We start from the raw sequence: 19,908 nt of genomic DNA, 5'->3' as shown, positions 1-19,908 counted from the left end.
GTTCATGTCCCAAACACCAAAATTTCACAGGGTGTTCATCTCCTAAAACCCGAAAACTTCACAGGGTGTTCATCTCCAGAACCCCAAACTTTACCAACGTTCATCTCCCCAAACCCCAAAAATTAACAGGGTGTTCGTCTCTCAAAACCCCAAAACTTCACCAAATGTTCATGTCCCAGAACCCCAAACTTTACCAATGTTCATCTCCAGAACTCAAAAACTTCACCAGATGTTCATCTCCCAAACACCCAAATTTCACAGGGTGTTCATCTCCCAAAACCCCAAAACTTCACAGGATGTTCATGTCCTAAAACCCCAAAACTTCACCAGATGTTCATCTCCCAAACACCCAAATTTCACAAGGTGTTCATCTCCCAGAACCCCAAATTTTAGCAGATGCTCATCTACCAAAACCCCAAAACTTCCCAGGTTGTTCATCTACCAAAACCCCAAATTTCACAAGGTGTTCATGTCCCAGAACCCCAAAACTTCCCAGGGTGTTCATCTCCCAGCACCCCAAATTTCACTGATTATGGAACTGGGATCTCTCCTCAGGCTTTTCCTGCTGAGTTTTGGAGCAGCCTGGCCCAGCTGAACCTGTCACTGTGAACCTGGGGTGAAAAAAATGAGGGACACCTTTCCCTGGAGAGAAAAAAGATTATTATCCCAGAATATAAAAAAAAAAAAAAAATATTATCCCAGAATAAAAAAATTATCATCCCAGAATAAAAAAAAAATATTATCCCAGAAAAAAAAAAAAATTGTCCCACAATAAAAAAAAATATTCTCCCAGAATGAAAAAAACTATTATCCCAGAATAAAAAAATTATCCTCCCAGGAAATCCTTCAGGATTTTCTCCATCCCTGACAGGGAATGATTCTCTCCAGGCTCCAGTTTAAACCTGGTTTAAATTCCCCCTCCCTGCCCTAAGCTCAGCTTCAGGGATTTTCCCTTTTTCCCTTTTTCCCTTTTTCCCTCCAACAGGCAGGGCAGCAAATCCCAGGAAATTCCCTTTGTGCTGCTCCTCTGAGGAGCCCCAAGCTCCCAACATCAAATCAAAAATATTATATATATATATATATAGTTAGTTAGTTATTTAGTTAGTAATCTAGTTATTTATTTATTTATTTAAAAAAAAAATCTAAAAAATAACATGCAACCCCGAATTCTTCAAAAAATTCCAAACCCAAGGAATTTCCTCAGGGCAGGATCAGGGGCGTGGAAAAAAAAGCTGAATTTTAAATGTAAAACATCAGGGCAGTGGTTTTTGTTTTTACCCTTTGCATAATTGGTGGCCACAGATCATCCCCTGAAATGACCTAAATTTATCCCGTCTGGGGCTTTCCAAGGCCAGGTTGTTTTCTGAAATTCTGGTTTCAGTTTTGCTTTTATTTTTTAGGGTTTTAAATTTTTTTTTTCTTTCTTTCTTTCTTTCTTTCTCTCTCTCCTGGTGTCTTCCCCGGCTGAATTTTGGTTCTAAAATGCAGATTTCACCTGGGGCTGCCTCGCTCTGCTCCCATGAAAATGAGATTTCGTTGGAGATTTCCTTGGGAAAAGGGAACCGAGGCCCCCGAACGGCTGCAAAAAGGACAAAGGAAGGGGAAAAAACGCTCCGAAAAAATCAGGTGGGATCAGGAGGGATTTCCCCATGGAATTGGGAATTTCCACGTGGAATAGGCAGGAATTTTCCTACAGGATCAGGGGGAACTTCCTCATGGGATCAGGAATTTCCTTTTGGAATCAGGAGGAATTTTCCCATGGAATTAGGAGGAATTTTCCTGTGGAATTAGGAGGAAATTCCTCATGGAATCAGGAATTTCCTCTTGGAATCGGGAGGAATTTTCCTGTGGAATCAGGAGGAATTTTCCCATGTAATTAGGAGGAAATTCCTCATGGAATAAGGAATTTCCTTTTAGAATCAGGAAGAATTTTCCTATGGAATCAGGAGGAATTTCCTATGGAACCAGCAGGAATTTTCCCTATGGAATCAGGAGGAATTTTCCTATGGAATCAGGAGGAATTTTCTATGGAATCAGGAGGAATTTCCCCATGGAATCAGGAGGAATTCCCTATGGAATCAGGAGGAATTCCCTATGGAATCAGCAGGAATTTTCCCATGGAATCAGGAGGAATTCCCTATGGAATCAGGAGGAATTCCCTATGGAATCAGGAGGAATTTCCCCATGGAATCAGGAGGAATTCCCTATGGAATCAGCAGGAATTCCCTATGGAATCAGCAGGAATTTTCCCATGGAATCAGCAGGAATTTTCCCCATGGGAAAATTTTCCCCAGGCTCCATCCCACCAGAACCAGCCCCACATCCCTTGGAAATCTCCCACTTTTCCCCTCCTCAGCAACATTCCAAAACCACAATCCCGATTTTACGATTCGGCCAAGGCCGACCTCACCCTGCCGAGCTCCTGGAAGCCACTGGGGGTTTTTTGTTTTTATTATTTTTTATCATTTTTAATCCCAAGGAATTTCCTTTTTTTAACGCCGCCCAAACCAGGAAGCCGCCTATCTACGGCCAGCAGTGACCAAAATTTGGTTTTCCTGGAATTTTCCCCCCATTTCCCTGCCCACACCCACACGTTTTAGGCTTTTTGGGATCCTGAAGTTGAATTTTTTTTTTTGCATTTCCAGCAGAGCCTTGCAGAGGCTCCATTTCATCTGGAGGGAACTTTGGGGCCACCACCCAAAAACACCCCACAAACCCCAGGAACAGAACCAAACCCAGCAAGTCTGGGATTAAAAAAAACCCAAAAAAACTAAAAATTTCCATTTCCAAAGACGCAGCCCCAAAACCAGAAGGGCCAAAAGGCACCGCTGTGGTTTTCACTTTGCTGGAGTCCAAAATTGCTTTTTTTGGTTAAAAATGTGGGATCTGGGGCCCTTCTCTTCCCCTGCACCCCGGATTAAAAGCAGCTGACTGATCCCATGGATTCCTCAAATATTTCCTGCCCACACCAAGGGATGTTTCCACTGTAAAGTGAAAGAAAATTGGGGGGAAAAAGGAGATTTTTGGAAGTTCTGATGTCACCCAGCAAAATTCCTTCTTTGGCGCTGCAGGAATTCTCTGCCCCTTTTTTTTCCCATCAGTTCTGCACCATCCTCGGGTTTCTCAGCACAGCAAATCCACGCTGAGGACACGAAAAATTTCCCATCCGTGCCGTAAATTGCATTAATTGCATTAATTGCGATAATTAATGGCACAAATGAAAGCCCTGGGCAGGAAGGGGAAGGGGGTTGTGGCTGTGAGCTCGGCGTTCGCCGTCACCGGGGGCATTTGGAGCTTCTAAAATCACAAAGATTTATTTTTATTTCCACAAAAAAAACCCCAAAAAAACCTCCTGAGCTGACAGAACAAAGCCTTCGGTCTTGCCTTACTTTGCACTTATTAATTTGGGGAGTTTGTTTGCGATTTAAATATTCTTTAGATGACAAAGAAGCAGCAAATTGTGTTCAAATGGCACAGGGGGAAGCAGCTGAGGTGACACTGGTGTGTGTGGGAGGAAAAAAAATTATAAATTCTATCCTAAAATATGAATGATATCCTAAGGAATAAAACAAAACCAGGGAATGCACAATCCTCAATCCCTGGCCCTTCCCAATGTGGATTTTCACCATTCCCAATGTAGATTTTCACAGTGAATATTGATTTTCACCATTCCCAATGTGAATTTTCACCGTGAATATTGATTTTCACCATTCCCAATGTGGATTTTCACTGTGAATATTGATTTTCACCATTCCCAATGTGGATTTTCACCGTGAATATTCATTTTCACAATTCCCAATCCCTGGCTCTTCCCAATCTGGATTTTCACCGTCAATATTGATTTTCACAATTCCCAATGTGGATTTTCACCGTGAATATTGATTTTCACCATTCCCAATGTGGATTTTCACCATGAATATTGATTTTCACCATTCCCAATGTGCATTTTCACCGTGAATATTGATTTTCACCATTCCCAATGTGCATTTTCACCGTGAATATTGATTTTCACCATTCCCAATATGGATTTTCACCATGAATATCCCAGCAGGATCGGTCAGGGGCGTCACTTTTGGGATCATTTTGGGATTCAGGCTTTTCTCCGTTGCTGTGTTTTGTCTGGACAAGCCAGCCTTTATTTATTTTATATATTTTTTGCTGATTTCTGACCTTTCCCAGCAGCAAAATCACAATTTCTGCAGGCAGGGATAAAAATCAGGGAATGAGCCACAGCTTCCCAAAGCAGTTTGCATCTTCCCAGCCCAGCGAGGAATTCCAGCGGCTCAAGGACGTTACAGAAGTATTTTAAATTCTTTCAAAACTATTTCAAATTCCTTCTAAACTATTCCAAATTCCTTCGGGGACCGAGCAGCCCGGTATTTTTTCAAAGGTGTTCCCAAATAAATGGGAATTATTCGGCTGACAAAGCCTTATCTCGGCAGCCCCCGCGCTTTTGTTATCATGGCCCGCGGAGCCGCACCAGGGGGAATTTTGGAAGCGGCAGCGAACATGTGCGCAGCTGATTGTGTTTCCACAGCCTTGAAAAAATTACTGCGCTCAAAAAAAAAAAAAAAGGAAAAAAAAAAGAAAAAAAATGGGGGAAGGGAAAATTGGGGGAAAAAGAAAAAAGAAATAAGAAAGAAAAAAGAAAAAAGGAAAAAAAAGAAAAAAAATAAGTGAAGAGAAAAAGGAAAAAAATGGGGGAAAAAGAAACAATGAAAAAAAAAGAGAAAAAATTTTAAAAAGAAAAAATGGGGAAAAAGAAAAAATAAAAAAAGAAAAAAGAAAAAAAGGAAAAAATTAAAAGTTAAGAAAAAAGGGAAAAAATGAAAAAAAAATTGGGAAAAATTTTGAAAATTAAAAAATGGGAAAAAATAAAAAAGGAGAAAAAAATTAAAAATTAAAAAATATGAAAAAAAGAAAAAATGGGAAAAAATGAAAAAAAAAAAAGAAAAAAAGCTACAGAACTCAACACTGAAAAAAAATCCAAGCGTCGGGGATTGACAGCCGCCTCGCAGCGGGGAGATGAGGGGGAAGAGGCGGAAGGCGCGGCGGTGTCCCCCCGGTGTCCCCCCGGTGTCCCCCCGTGTCCCCCCGTGTCCCCCCCCAACATGGCAGCAGCGCCCGCCGCGCCCCACGTGCGCCCGTCCCGCCGGCGCGCCCCTGGCCCCGCCCACCACCGCCGAAGCCCCGCCCCTCCACGGCGCTCAGCCTTCCGATTGGTGCGGAGTGCCGTGACCACGCCCCCCAACTCGGAGGGCGCGGCGGTTCCGCTCGCTGATTGGCTGCGGCGCGGCGAGGCCACGCCCCCCTCGCTCCCGGCGCTCGGGGCCGCGGCGGGAGCGCCGCCAGTTCCCGGCGGGCGCGGCGGAGCGCGGGGTGGCTGCGGCGCCTCGCTCCGCCCGCGGTGTCCGCGCTGTGTCCCCGCAGCGTCCCCGCAGCGTCCCCGCAGCCCCTGCCCGCCCCCCACCCACCCCCCCCATGGAGCTGCTGTGCGCGGAGTCCGCGCCCCGCGCCCCCCGCGCCGGGCGGGACCCGCAGCTGCTGGGGGACCGGCGGGTGCTGCAGAACCTGCTGAGCCTGGAGGAGCGCTACAGCCCCCGCGTGTCCTACTTCCAGTGCGTGCAGCGCGACATCCAGCCCTACATGCGGAAGATGTTGGCCTTCTGGATGCTGGAGGTACCGAAAATGTTCCCCAAAAGCCCGGGGCTGCGGGGGACAACCGGGGGACGAGCCGGAGCTGATGTCTCCGGTGTCAGGCGCGGGGGGTGATGCCGGAGGGGATGGAGGGTTTGGCTGTGCCAAACTTGGGATTCCCCCATGCGGGAGCCTCCCCCGAGCCCAAAAGCAGGGGGTGAGAGACCCCCAAAAGAGGGAGAGATCCCCCCCGGGGGCTGCGGGGCTGCGAACGGCGCTGGTTCAAGGGGGAGATAATAACGCTACTGTCGACTTCCCTAAATTAAAAATGAATCTGGCTCTCTGCGGGATGGATTTCGGGGTGGGGGGGATCTCCTGGTGGAAGGATTCTCAATAAATGACAATTCCTCAGGGCTGGGTTCTGCTTATCCCCGGCCGGTGCTGCGGGAAGCTCTTCCAAAGAAATAAAGAATATTTTAATTTTAAAGGTTTTTTTTTTCTTTTTCCCTGCTGTCGCTCCGCATTCCCCTTTTCGAGGAGGGTCGGTAGATAAACGCCGCTTTGGGGTCGGCTCCTGTGCAGCCCTAAAGGCAGCGAGGTGACACTGGCGGGTGCCACCACCCGCGTGTCATTGTCCCCGTGGCCGGGACAGCCGCTGCTGGCAGCAGGAGGAGGGCGGCGTTCTCTGCAGAGCGAGGAGAAACCGCAATATCTTCTTCATGGCTGTGTCGAAAGAAGGAAGTTCAGTGTGACAAGTGCTGCGGTGCTGGGGGCACAGAAGAGCGCAGGGCTGGAATTTGGAGCTGCCGGGCTCTGCCGGTGCCCGAGCGAGGGATTTTGGGGACATTATTGGGGTGCTGCCATCGGTTCTCCTGGCTCCAGGTGGAATTGCCAGCCCTGGGTCCTCCTCTGCACCCTCCAGCTGGAGCTGCTGCTTTGCTCCCGAGCTCCCCGGGGCAGCTGCCTGGAGCCATCCCCAGCAGGGCACAGCACAAACGAGGCCAAACCGGGCAAATTGGGATTTTTCCGTGCTCTCCTTGGAGCTGCAGCTCGCTCCTGCTGCTCTCCACAGGAAGGTGAAGCCTCAGTGTGACAGCCCGGGGGCGATGCCTGCGGCTCCTTCCCTGACAGTGTGAAACAGCAGCTCCGGAGCCGTGCTGAGCTCTTTTCTCTCACCAAAACTTCCTTTTGTCTTTTTTTTTCTTTCCTCTCTGCCGCCGGGGCTGGCCAGGTGTGCGAGGAGCAGAAGTGTGAGGAGGAGGTGTTCCCGCTGGCCATGAACTACGTGGATCGGTACCTGTCCTCGGTGGCCGTGCAGAAGAACCACCTGCAGCTGCTGGGAGCTGTGTGCATGCTGCTGGCCTCCAAGCTGAGGGAAACCATGCCCCTGACCGTGGAGAAGCTCTGCATCTACACCGACAACTCCATCACCCCCCAGGAGCTGCTGGTAACCCCTGGGCCCCCTCCCTGGCATCTCCTGCTCCCATCCCTGGTGGAGTTTTTCCACCCTCCTTGTGCTGGGCAGCAGAATTGTCCCCTCAGTTGTCTTCTCCTGGTTGGGGATGAAGTTTCCTCCCCATGCTGGGCAGCAGAATTGTCCCCTCCAGGTTGGGGATGAAGTTTCCTGTGCCAGCACTGGGCTGTCACTCTGAGCTGTCACCCTGGGCTGTCACTCCAGTCGCATCTCCAAGGTTCCAAGCTCTGGGAACCTCCCTGTGCCCTCTCCCAGTGCCCAGCTCCTGCCTGGCATCTCCTGATCCTGCTCTGCTGCTCCCATCCCTCTGCATTCCCCTCCTCCCTGGTGGAGTTTTTCCACCCTCCTTGTACTGGGCAGCAGAATTGTCCCCTCAGTTGTCTCCTCCTGGTTGGGGATGAAGTTTCCTCCCCGTGCTGGGCAGCAGAATTGTCCCCTCCTGGTTGGGGATGAAGTTTCCTGTGCCAGCACCGAGCTGTCACTCTGAGCTGTCACCCTGAGTTGTCATTCTGGGTTGTCACTCCAAGTCACATCTCCAAGGTTCCAAGCTCTGGGAACCTCCCAGTGCCCCCTCAGCTCCTCCCTGGCATCTCCTGCTCCCATCCCTCTGCATTCCCCTCCTCCCCGGTGGAGGTTTTTCCATCCTTCTTGTACTGGGCAGCAGAATTGTCCCCTCAGTTGTCCTCTCCTGGTTGGGGATGAAGTTTCCAGTGCCAGCACCGGGCTGTCACCCTGGGCTGTCACTGTCCCCCTGGGCTGTCACCCCAGTGACATCTCCAGGCTCTGGCTCAGGCAGCTCTGCCTCTCCCCAGCTGCCAGCAGCAGGGAATGTGGCAGGTTGGCTCCCACGGCAGCAGGAAAAATGGGATTTTAGGCGCAGAGTGAAGCAGCAAAAGGCTGTGAGGGCTTTGTCAGCTGCTGGGTGCTCCGGGGCGCTGGGGATGAGTGGAATTCCTGCTCTGCCCCTCTCTCATCCCACATCCTTCCGAGGCTCTGAAATGTCTCTGGTGGTGTGTGATAAGAGCTCAGCCCGAGCCAGCAGGGAGGAAATGGGAGAAAAGCCCTTTTTTTGGGGCCTCGGGAGGGAAGGGTGACATCCCCGAGAGCTTCTCGGGGTTACTCATCACCCGGCCCGGCTGTTTTTGGGGTGGCTGATCTGAGTGGAACCCACAGAACTTTCGGGGCAGTGCTGGGAACTGCAGGGCTCTGAGCTGAACCTGGTTTTTCCCAAGGCTGGGGAAAATCCCCTCCCCTCCAGAGCCCTGAACTCATTAGTGGGTGGTGATTGCCTTAATTAGCCCCCCCGGGAGCTGATGAGTTTGCTGAGGGATGGGAATGGATGCTGAGCCCTGCCCCCGGGTGGGTTTAATTCTGATTTTTGGTGAGGATTTGCTGGTTCCAGCTCAGCCTGGAGCAGGTGAGGAGCGGGCAGAGCATTCCTGGAGATTCCCCCTCATTCCCAGGGGTTAATTCCTGCTCCTCCCTCCTGAGCCTGCAGCTCCCACTCAATTCTGGAATTCTCCTTCCCCCCGGGATCCCTGGGTTGCTCTTGCATGCTTTGTGATGTCGATATGGATGAAAATTGGAGCTCATCCTGCTCCAATAAAGACAGAATATCCGGGGATCTGAAGGATTCCCCCTGGCTGAGGGAATTAAATCTGAATTAACTCCACGGACAGTCCTCTGGCCTGGATTTCCATGGATTTTAACCCTTTTTGGGGCTCATCCTGCTCCAATAAAGACAGAATATCCGGGGATCTGAAGGATTCCCCCTGGCTGAGGGAATTAAATCTGAATTAACTCCACGGACAGTCCTCTGGCCTGGATTTCCATGGATTTTAACCCTTTTTGGGGCTCATCCTGCTCCAATAAAGACAGAATATCCAGGGATCTGAAGGATTTGTCCTCGCTGAGGGAGTTAAATCTGAATTACCACACCCCAGAGCTGCTGCTTCCCCTCTGTGCCCATCCCCTGCTCTTTCCCAACCCCCTGGAAGAGGGTGGGCAGAGCAGGGCCAGGGGACAATGGGGCATCCTGGTGGCCCGGGGCCATCCCCGCAGGAAGCTGGCTGACATTCCCGGGGCTCTGCTTCCTCCTCCTCCTCCTCCTCCTCGGGCTGGGGTGCTTGGCAGCAGCTCAGCCCTTCAGAAAGGAGCAGAACCTCGCTGGAGTTATTCTGGGGGAGAAGGAAATGATGCAAGGAGGGATTTCTCCATTTGGAGGAAGTTGGATTTCCGTCCAGGCTGTTCTCTAACCCACCTTGGTATTTGTTTTTTTTTTGGTTTTGGTTTTGTTTTTTAATTTAAATATTTTTCTTTTTTTTTTTTTTTCTTCATAAAGATTTTTCTGGCCTGGCTGACCAGGGTTCAGCTCAGAGCTTGGGGAGAGCAGCTGGCAATCAGCCCCATCCTCCTGCTTTGGCTGGGCTGGGAAATCTTCAGCCTCAGTTTTGCCAAGGGCCAGGAATTCCCTGGAAAAAACCCCGGAGCCACCAGGGAGATGATGGAGGAGCAGCAGTGAGGGGTGAAAATCAGGGAATAAGAGCTGAGGGCCTTCCCAGAATTTGTTTTCCCCTTCTTGTGGCTCATCCCTCCGTGCAGAGGTGTCACCTTCACCCAGCTCTGCCCAGGCTCTGGAAATCCAGAGTTCTTCCCACCTTTTCCCCCTGCAGATGGATTTTGGTGCTCTTTTTTTTTCCTTTTTTTTTTTTTTTTTTTTCCGTGTATTTTATTTTTTGTTTCTTTTTTTTTCTGGGGGGGTGTGATTTGGGGTTTTTTTTTGTTTGTTGGGGTTTTTTGTGGTTTTTTTTTGTTTGTTTGTTTGGTTTTTTTTGTTTGTTTTTGGTTGGTTGGGTTTATGGCGCTTTTTTTTCGTTTGTTGTTTTTTTTAGGGCTTTGTTTTGGGGTTTTTTGTTTGTTTTTGGTTGGTTCGTTTGGTTTTTTGGCTTTTTTTTTTTTGCTTTTTTTTTTTTGGGAGGGGTGGTTTTGGCTTTTTTTTTCGTTTTGTTTTCTTCAGGCTTCCAGAGGGGGATGTCCCACCCTGCCCTGGGACCCCCACCCCGCAGAGCCCTGGCAGAGGGGAACCTGCTGCATCCCCAGCTCAGGAGCAACAAAGGGACATTTTCCAGGGACATTTTCCACTTTCTTCCTCTGCTCCTTTCCCGGGCAGGGCTGAGGAAATGCAGGAAAAGCAAATTTGGGGTTTGCCCCCTCGGCTGGGGCAGGTTTGCTCTGCCGGGCCCTGGGGCAGCAGCAGAGGCTGCCCTGAGCTCGGGCTGGGGACAGTCCCTGGGGACAATTCCCTGGGTGTGGGGACAATTCCCTGGGTGTGGGGAGAATTCCCTGGGTGTGGGGACAAATCCCTGAGTGTAGGGACAAATTCCTGGACATGGGGACAATCCCTGGACATGGGGACAATCCCTGGACATGGGGACAAATCCCTGGGTGTGGGGACAAATCCCTGGGGACAAATCCTTGAGTGTAGGGAGAAATTCCTGGCTGTGGGGACAAATCCCTGGGGACAGTGTCCCAGCTGTGTCCCAGCCCTGAGGGTGGCGGTGGCCCTGGTGGCCGGGCTCTGGCTCCAGAGGCTCAGAGCAGAGCTGGGAGCCCCCCGTGGCCTCAGAGGAGCCTTTGGGCTCTGCTGGGTGAGGAGGCAGCTCCAGGTCCCTTCCCAAGAACCTGGAGCAGCTTTCCCAACCCTCTGGATCCCCCAGGTGGGGACAGAGCTGTCCCCTGTGTCCCACTCAGGACGTGGCACGTCTGTCCTTCCTCCTTCTCCCCGGCCTCATCCTCCTCCTCTGCTCCGATCCCTCCGCCCTCAGGGATCCTCTCTTTTCCAAAGCTCCTTTTTGCTGTTATCCCATGGATTTGGATTGAAAAGGCAAATCATTTAATTGGGAAAGACCTCAAAGATCATTGAGCCCAATATTAACCCAACAGTGCCAAGTCCACCACCAAACCATGTCCCTAAAAGCCACACCTATATGTCTTTTAAATTTCTGCAGGGATGGTGGCTGAACCACTTCACTGGGCAGCCTGTTCCAGCACTTAGCAAGGCTTTTGGTGAAGGATTTTTTTCTAATACTCAATCTGAACCTCCTCTGGCACAACCTGAGGCTGTTTTCTCAACCTGTCGCTGGTTATCTGGCAAAAGAGGCTGACCCCCACTTTCAGGTGGTTGTAAGAGAGGACTGAGGTTTCCCTTGAGCCTCCTTTTCTCCAGGCTAAACACTCCAGCTCCCTCAGCCACTCCTCTGGGGATTTCTGCTTCAGACCCTTCACCAGTTTTGTTGCCCAGCGTTTCACCCTTTAAGATGGCCCAACAGTAGGGATAGGCAGGATCAGCTCCTTGGGAGAAATCTTAATTCACAAGAAAAGGTTTCAGGAATGCCAAACTGGATGGGGTTTTTTTTGCTTTAAGCTCCTTTTTGCTGTTATCCCGTGGATTTGGATTGAAAAGGCAAATCCTGGCAGGCTGGGTCTCCATCTGGGAGGGGGAGGCAGGAATGGTTTCCTGGGGAAAAGGGGAGGCTGGAAGTGCCAGCCTGGGCCCAGGGGGGTTCGGGGCAGCTTGAGCAATTCTGCTCCTTTGAGCAACTCGGGGCGGGTTTGTTGTGTAAGGGGAAGGGGGGGAAATGGGTAACAACAGGAAAAAAAAAGGGGGAAATGGAGATGGGAGCTTAGGAAAGAGTGGCACTTCCCCAAATCCCTCCGTGCTGCAGCTCCTCCCTCTGTGCAGCGCTGACTGGGATCCTGAATTTGGGGAGAAAAGGGGATTTGTGCTGGGCAGGGTGGGGCCCTGAACCTGACCTGAGCTCTGGGGGCTCAGCCTCAGCTCCTGGGGGGTTTTCCTTTCCCAGCAGGGCCACTGTCCCCCTGCCCTGCCACTGTCCCCCTGCCCTGCCACTGTCCCCTGTCCCAGGGACACGCTCAGGCCTTTCTGAGCCCCTCACCCAGATCTGCTGCAGGTGAAGGGAAAAGAGGCTGGAAAACCCCTCCTGGTGGGATATGGGGATGGGGAAGGGGCTGATGCTGGGAGGACACAGCTCTGTGCCACCCCCAGAGGGGACAGCAGTGACAGCCCAGTGAGGCCTCCACGTCTGTGCCCCCCAGTTGGGTTCAGCTGCTGCTCCAGCCTTGCCAGAGCTGGGATTTGAGGGCAGGGATCCCAAATTTCGTGCTGGGCTCTCCTTGTGTTCACCTTGGCACCCGCTGAGCACGGGACCTGCTGGGGGACGGCTCTGCCAAGGTTTGTCCCTGTCCCCATCCCTGGCAGGGCCAGGAGGAGCTCGGGAGGTTCAGGAGCAGCTTAAGGAGGCTCCCAGCCTTCCACCATCTGCTCCAGCCTGGCTGGCTCCTGCACACCCCAGAAAAGCCTGCTGGGCTTTTGGAGGGAGCAGCCCTTGGGATGGAGGCCTTGGGAAGCCCCTGAGGGTGTTGGTGTGGCTGATCAGGGCTGGGGATGCTCCCAGCACTCCTGGAGGCTTTCTTGCTGGAGAAAAGGGGAATTTCCTGACAAAAAAACAAACAAAAAAAAAGGCATTCCCAGCTGGAGAATTCCCTCCTGCCCTGGGGTTTGTGGGGCAGGCACAGGTGACTCTGTCACCCCAGCTGGGTTGTGCTGGGAGCCTGGACATCAGCCTGTCCCCTTGGGAGTGGGGAAGGGATTGGGAATGGTGTCTCTGCCGTGGATTTCCCTCTGTCCCTGCCATGGATTTCCCTCTGTCCCTGCTCTGCTTTCCCCCCCTGGGCCCTCCCAGCCCTTTGCAAAGCGAGGACTGTCCAGGGCTAATCCCTGGAAAAGAAAATCCACATTTTTCCCTCTCTCCTCACTGTGCTCCCAGCTCTGAGCAGCCCAGGGCTGGCATGGTGCCACGTGGGGACAACCCCTGTGCCCTTCCCCGATCCCGGGGCCTCCTGATCCACCCCCAAACCTCCTGTCCTCGCTCACCCCGCAGAACTGGGAGCTGCTGGTCCTGGAGAAGCTCAAGTGGGACCTGGTGTCGGTGATTGCCAACGATTTCCTGCCCCACATCCTGCACCAGCTGCCGCTGCCCCTGGACAAGGTGGAGCTGGTGAAGAAACACGCCCAGACCTTCATCGCCCTGTGTGCCACAGGTGGGTGCTGGGCTGGGGGGCACCTGGCATGGGCCCCACGCTGGTTTTGGGAACTGGGTGCCTGCCTGGGGGAATCCAGGGCTTCCCTCTGGCTGCCCTGGGACCCTGGCAGGGGTCAGGAACCCCCCTGGACAGAGCCCCCAGAGACACTGGCTGTGATCTCTGGCCATGGAAAAAGAGTTTTCAATCTTACAGGATCAATTACCAGCTCTGAGTGTTTGATATCAGTAATAATTAAGTGTGGCACGGGTGCAAAAGTAAAATTTTAGGGTTCTAGATGAGGGGTCCAAAGGGGACAAGATGGAGGAAATTGGGTGTGCCTTGTCCTTTTTCTCCTTCATGCCCTCCATGTCTCACTGTGGTGTTGGCATTTTTCTGTTGGTTCAGGCTGGGGACACACTGTCCAACGTAGGTGACAGATATTGGCACGTTATTGTAAATGCAGCCCAGGGAGTTTCTGGTATTTAATGTTTGTCACATCCCACTGAGGGCAGAGCCCCACACGCTGCCCTGCAGGACAGAGCTGGGCAGGGCAGCAGAACATGTGAGAGATAAACAGAATAAACAACCTGGAAACCAGCACAGACCAATTCTGGCTTCTGCTTTGGCAGGGGGGCTGACAGACAGAGACTTTTACAATCTCAGAATCATCAATACCTCAGATTCCAACACCTGCCTTGCTTGCAGGCAGAGCCCTTCGAGGTGGGGCAGTGCTCCTGGGGGCTCTGAGATGCCAGGACAGCAGGGCCCCGTGCCAGCCTCTTGCTGTGCCTGTTGAATCCCAGCTTTCCTCGGCCTCTCCCCCAGTCTCTGGAGCCAGCTCATCCCAGAGCCCCTCCTGGAGTCCTGGCCCTGCTGCCAAACCCCCGTCCGTGCCCAAGGGCAGCCGCAGCCCCTCTAACAGCTCTTTCCCCCCGTGCTGCCCACAGACGACACCTTCGTGATGTACCCCCCGTCCATGATCGCCACGGGCAGCATCGGCGCCGCCGTCCACGGCCTCAGCCTGCCCGGCAGCGGCGACGCCGTCACCGAGCTGCTGGCCGGCACCACGGGCACCGAGGTGGTGAGTGGGCACGGGGCTGGCACGGTGCTGGGAGCCTCCTGCTCCTCACAGGAGGGGCTGTCCACCGGCGTGGGGCAGCTGTGGGGTCCGGGCCTCTGGAGATGGTCCAGCCCCACCTGGGTGTGTCACCTGTGTCACCTGCTGCGGGGGGTGAGGGGATCGACTGGTCATGGTGGTCAGCCCAGGGGTGGACTGGCCATGGTGGTGGTCAGCCCAAGGATGGTCTGGCTGTGGTGGTGGTCAGCCCAGGGGTGGACTGGCCATGGGGATGGTCGGTCTGGGATGGTCTGGCCATGGGGATGGTCAGCCCAGGCATGCAGGGATGCACTGGCTGTGGTGATGGTCAGCCTGGGATGGTCTGGCTGTGGTGATGGTCAGCCTGGGATGGTCTGGCTGTGGTGATGCTCAGCCTGGGATAGTTTGGCCATTGGTGATGGTCAGCCTGGGATGGTCTGGCCACGGTGGTGGTCAGCCCAGGGGTGCAGGCCCATGGATGGACTCCAGAGGGCCCTTCCAGCCGCAGCTCCCGTGGGATTCTGTGGAATTGTGCTGTTCAAACGGTGCTGCCCCGCTTTGAGGAGAGCCAGGGGCTGTGGGGTGATCCCAAAGCCAGCCCCGGGCCGGGCGGGGTGGCTGCAGAGCCTTTGAAATGCCACACAAAGGGCAGGATCTGTTCCCTGCCCGGGCAGGTGCTGGCAGGATCGGGTTCTCGGGGGACAGGGACGCGTCAGGCTCGGCATCTGCTCCCCTCGGGCTCCGGTTGCAGGTGTCCTGGGCGGGGGAAAGGGGGGCTGGGGCAGGAAACCTGCCAGGATTGGGGGGACAGGATGGGGGGATTGGGACATGAAACCTGCCAGGATTGGGGGGACAGGATGGGGGGATTGGGACATGAAACCTGCCAGGATTGGGGGGACAGGATGGGGGGATTGGGACATGAAACCTGCCAGGATTGGGGGGACAGGATGGGGGGATTGGGACATGAAACCTGCCAGGTTTGGGGACACAGGATGGGGGGATTGAGACGTGAAACCTGCCAGGTTTGGGGACACAGGATGGGGGGATTGAGACGTGAAACCTGCCAGGTTTGGGGACACAGGATGGGGGGATTGGGACAGGAATCCTGCCAGGTTTGGGGACACAGGATGGGGGGATTGGGACATGAATCCTGCCAGGTTTGGGGACACAGGATGAGGGGTTCTCCCGCCCCTCACTGCCCTTGGAGCAGGCACAGGGATGCTGTGGGGCTCTCCAGGTCGCTGCAATCAGGAGCTTTTCCTCCCCCTTTGATCTCCTCCCCTGCCCAGGTCGGTTACAGTCCCCTGCCAGGACCTGGGGCAGGGTGGGGGTGGCTTTGTCCGGGGGGAGGCTCCGGGGCCGTTTGTGCAGATGGAATTTTTTTGTTCTCCGGAGCCTTTTTAAAGAGAGAATCAGTGCAGCCACCTGCTGCCAACCTGCTCGGGGAGGTTGGGGCTGTGCAGGGAACAGGTGGGAAGCAGGGAGGGCCCTGTGCAAGCAGAGGAGCTGAAATGGAGCCCAGCACCCTCCTGTCCCCTCCTGTCCCTCCCCAGCATCTGCTGTGCCCCCTGCCCACGTGTGGGCTGCCTCACAAGCAGCTCCAGCCCTGGCAGGACCATGGCAGCTCCTCCTGGGATGTGAACAGAAAATTTTGGGATCCTGGGAGAGCACCTGGGCTCAGCCTCCCCCACTTGTGGTGCTGCTGCTTCTCCCTGAGCATGACCGTGTGGCATCCCCAGGCTGTGACTCAGTTTCCCCTCTGGAGGAGCAGCTGCCAGGCCCAGCTGGGAATGCAGGGATGGTGCTGCAGGGCTGGGCCAGCTCCGTGGCCAGGCTGGCCTTGGCATCTCGGCCAGGATTGCCAGGGGAGAACTGGGAGGGCCTTGGGGATGGAGAGGCTGGGATGGACTGGCCATGGTGGATGGCAGGGGAATGAGGATGGGCAGACCCTGCCCAGGTGGGGATGGTCAGACCCTGCCCAGGTGCCCCTGGGGATGGTCAGACCCTGCCCAGGTGGAGATGGTCAGACCCTGCCCAGGTGCCCCAGGGATGGTCAGACCCTGCCCAGATGTCCCCAGGGTTGGTCAGACCCTGCCCAGGTTCCGCGGTGCTGGGGCAGGGGGAGGCTGTGCTGATGGAAGCCAGGCGAGGGGAGCCGGGCGAGGGGAGCCGGCCGAGGGGAGCCGGGTGTGGGGAGCCGGCCGAGGGGAGCCGGCCGAGGGGAGCCGGGCGTGGGGAGCTGGGCTGAGGGGAACCTGGCGTGGGGAGCCGGCCAAGGGGAGCTGGGTGTGGGGAGCCGGCCGAGGGGAGCCGGGCCAAGGGGAGCCGGCCGAGGGGAGCCGGGCGTGGGGAGCCGGGCGAGGGGAGCCGGGCTGAGGGGAGCCGGGCTGAGGGGAGCCGGGCGTGGGGAACCTGGCGTGGGGAGCCGGGCGAGGGGAGCCGGGCTGAGGGGAGCCGGGCGAGGGGAGCCGGGCGAGGGGAGCAGAGCCGGGCTGAGGGGAGCCGGGCTGAGGGGAGCCGGGCGAGGGGAGCCGGGCGAGGGGAGCCGGGCTGAGGGGAGCTGGGCTGAGGGGAGCCGGGCTGAGGGGAGCCGGGCGTGGGGAACCTGGCGAGGGGAGCCGGGCGAGGGGAGCCGGGCTGAGGGGAGCCGGGCGAGGGGAGCCGGGCTGAGGGGAGCCGGGCGTTGCTATTTTCGCTCGCCACATCCTCTGTCAGTTTCTAAGAAGCGCTGGCGGATTCCTGGTAAGAGATTTCGGGGCGTGCCAATGTCCCCGTGAGGTGCAAACTGTCACCAGGCTGAGCCGGGCCGGGCCCTCGGGGTGTCCGGGTGGGACTTTCCTGCTGCGGGGGGAAAAGCAGAGCGGGCTTTGCAGTTCTGGCAAGCGCTGCCGCTGCTGTTGGAGCCCCCGGAGCCTTCCCGTGCGTGTCCCCCACCCTGTTGTCCCACCGAGGGGACAGGAGGCTGAGAAGCTCAGGAGAAGCTCGGGAGCCACAGCGTGGCGTGGGGTGGCTTTGGGGTCAGGGAGGTTCCTGCTGCCTCGGGAGCAGCCGGCAGAATTGCTGTGCCCAGCTCTGCTGCAGGGCCACCCCGAGCTCTGGGAGAGCTGCAGGGGGATCCGTGTTCAAGGACAGGCAGATTTTTGGGATCTGGGAAGTTTGGCTGAAGCCTCAGGCTGGCTGCAGGACTTTGGGAAGCTCTGCTGGACACGGCGTTCCTGCAGAACGGGGTCAGCAGCGGGGTGGGAGGTGGAGAAGCAGAGTGGGGGACGAGCCGATGGAGAAAATCTCCTTTTCCCTGGAGGTGATGCCGGGGTCGGAGGTGCTGCTGCTGAAGGAGGGGAGGAGCCCGAGGAGCAGCAGCTGATGCCTCCGGTGGTTCTCCCCGTTCCAGGACTGCCTGAAGGCCTGCCAGGAGCAGATTGAGGCGGCCTTAGCCGAGAGCCTGAAGCAGGCGTCGCAGTCCCAGCAGGAACTGAGCAACAAGAGCCCGGCCTACGGGGGCAGCCAGCCCACCAGCACCCCCACGGACGTCACCGACGTCAACCTGTGACCACCTGTGACCAGCCGTGACCAACCAACCCGTGACCAGCCCATGACCAACCCGTGACCAACCAACCCATGACCAACCAACCCGTGACCACCTGTGACCAACCTGTGACCAGCCATGACCAACCTGTGACCAGCCGTGTCCAACCTGTGACCACCCTCAACCTGTGACCACCCATGACCACCCGTGTCCAACCTGTGACCACCCTCAACCTGTGACCACCCATGACCACCCTGTGACCACCTGTGACCACCTGTGACCACCCTCAGCCTGTGACCAACCAACCCGTGACCAACCAACCTGTGACCAGCCTCAACCTGTGACCACCCTATGACCAACCCGTGACCACCCGTGACCAACCTGGCTCGGGTTTGCTGGTAGGATTTTGGGAATTCGCTCCCTGTCCGTGCCTTAGGAGGAGTTCGGGGTCCCCTCGGCCGCTTGATTTAATGTTCGCTGCTGGGAAACTCCGGGGAAAAAATCGGAATTCCCAGGAAAAAATCCCTGCTCAGAGTTTGGAATTCCCAGGAAAAATTCCCGCAAAAAAATTGAAATTCCCAGGAAAAATTCCTGCTCAGACCTTGGAATTCCTGGGAAAAACTCCTGCCCAGAGTTCAGAGTCCCCAGGAAAAATTCCCGCAAAAAATTGAAATCCCCAGGAAAAAGTCACACTCAAAGCTGGGAATTCCCTGGAAGAATTCCCTGCTCAGAGTTTGGAATTCCCGGGGGAGGGAGAGGAGAGCTGCCATTCCTCGGGGCCTGGACGCCGCTCTCTCCTCTCCTCTCCTCTCCTCTCCTCTCCTCTCCTCTCCCTCCTCTCCTTCCCAAAATCTCCTTCCCAAAAAAGTGCCTTCCCCCCTCGGAGGCTCCTCGGGGGCTGCTGGGCCCTCGGTAGCTTCGGCATCAGAGTAGAATTCCAGGAAAACCTTTGGATGTGCTGCTATAGTCTGGGATGCATCTCCGCTCTTCCAGGGCAGGGATTTCGGATCCGCAGGGATCCGAGCTGCCCTCCCCAGGGAGTGGATGGAAAAAACTTCGCTGCGCACTTGAGTTGGAAAAGCAATTACTGCATTTTTTTTTAATTGTTGTTGTTGATCCTGTTCGGTTTTTTTTGTTTGTTTGTTTTTTATATATAAAAATTGTTGTAAAACGGAAGAAAAACAAAAAAAAATATAATGCTGCTTTTCTATGAGAAAACCAGAGTGGAATGAAGCAGGAGAAGCCGGAGACTCCACAGGGATGGAAGGCAGACGCTGCTGCTGCTGCTGCCTGGAGAGCTCTGGAAGTGTGGCTGTTGTCCTCCCGTGGGGGATGTGGAAAAAGAATTGGAAATTCTCCTTTTGGATGCCACCAGCCCCCCAAAAATCCGGCTGAAAAAGGTGGGGCTGCTGCTCCTCCCGGGAAGCCACAGAGCCGCTGCCTCCTGCGAGCAGGAGGGCCAGGACAGAGCCTGCCTGTGCTCAATGAAATGTGTTTCATTTTTTATATAGACATATATATATATATATATAAAAATGAATTTTTAACTTAAGAGTAAACTGGTTTGGTGTTCGCTCGCACGAGTCCCGCTGCCGGGAGAGCCAGAGAACCCTGTGATGTTGCAATAAAATATTTTAAACAATAAAAAAAACAAAACCAGTGGCTTGAGGGTTTCTCTGTAGTTGCCAGGGTGGGGCTGGGATCTTTCCCTGGTGCTGGGAGTTCCAGGGTGGAATGGGGAGAGGGCAGGCAGGAGCCTGAGGGAGCTCAGGGATGGTGATGGAGCCGAAAACCTCCCTGCAGGTGAGGAGGCAGCACCTTCTTCCCGGCAGGGTGGAGGTTGATGGGCACTGGAGCAGCTCAGGGTGAGGAGTGCCCGGTGCTCCGTGCCAGCCCAGCTCCCTCCCGTGCTCACCAGCCTCTGGCTTCTTTCAAATCCGATAAAAGCAGGAGAAAGGCAGAGGGGTGTGAGGACCCAGCTCCTGCTCCTGCCAGCGGGCAGCTCCGGTGGCACGGCTCGGGGTGCAGCAGGGGCTCCTCTCTGTGCCCCAGAGCTGCAGAGCTGGCAGCCGG

The 19,908-nt window shown here is 54.8% G+C and overlaps 1 protein-coding gene across 3 annotated transcripts; it reads left to right on the top strand.

The window, feature by feature from the left end:
- Positions 1-5,391: 5,391 nt before the first annotated feature.
- On the top strand, positions 5,392-19,494 carry CCND3 (cyclin D3). Of its 3 annotated transcripts, XM_085561237.1 has the most exons (6): positions 5,395-5,679; positions 6,869-7,084; positions 13,072-13,231; positions 14,161-14,294; positions 17,701-17,863; positions 17,911-19,494. In XM_085561237.1, the coding sequence occupies exons 1-5, from the start codon at positions 5,482-5,484 to the stop codon at positions 17,857-17,859; spliced, it is 867 nt and encodes a 288-aa protein (XP_085417363.1). In that variant the 5' UTR covers positions 5,395-5,481; the 3' UTR covers positions 17,860-17,863; positions 17,911-19,494. The 3 variants fall into 3 exon arrangements, with proteins under 3 accessions (XP_085417364.1, XP_085417363.1, XP_085417362.1); XM_085561238.1 differs by having other exon boundaries at positions 5,392-5,679; positions 14,161-14,291; positions 17,701-19,494; XM_085561236.1 differs by having other exon boundaries at positions 5,396-5,679; positions 17,701-19,494.
- Positions 19,495-19,908: the final 414 nt, after the last annotated feature.

This window comes from Lonchura striata, chromosome 26 (genome assembly GCF_050655825.1).
Source record: "Lonchura striata isolate lonStrDom1 chromosome 26, ASM5065582v1, whole genome shotgun sequence".
Taxonomy (NCBI): domain Eukaryota; kingdom Metazoa; phylum Chordata; class Aves; order Passeriformes; family Estrildidae; genus Lonchura; species Lonchura striata.
Note: the sequence above shows the minus strand (reverse complement) of the source record. Positions and strands in the feature narration are given on the sequence as shown.

Excerpts from the sequence above, each read along its gene's own strand:
- CCND3 (XM_085561237.1), top strand. The coding sequence starts at position 5,482 with ATGGAGCTGCTGTGCGCGGAGTCCGCGCCCCGCGCCCCCCGCGCCGGG. Across the intron at positions 5,680-6,868 it reads TGGCCTTCTGGATGCTGGAG|GTGTGCGAGGAGCAGAAGTG; the intron begins GTACCGAAAATG and ends GGGGCTGGCCAG. Across the intron at positions 14,295-17,700 it reads GCACCACGGGCACCGAGGTG|GACTGCCTGAAGGCCTGCCA; the intron begins GTGAGTGGGCAC and ends TCCCCGTTCCAG.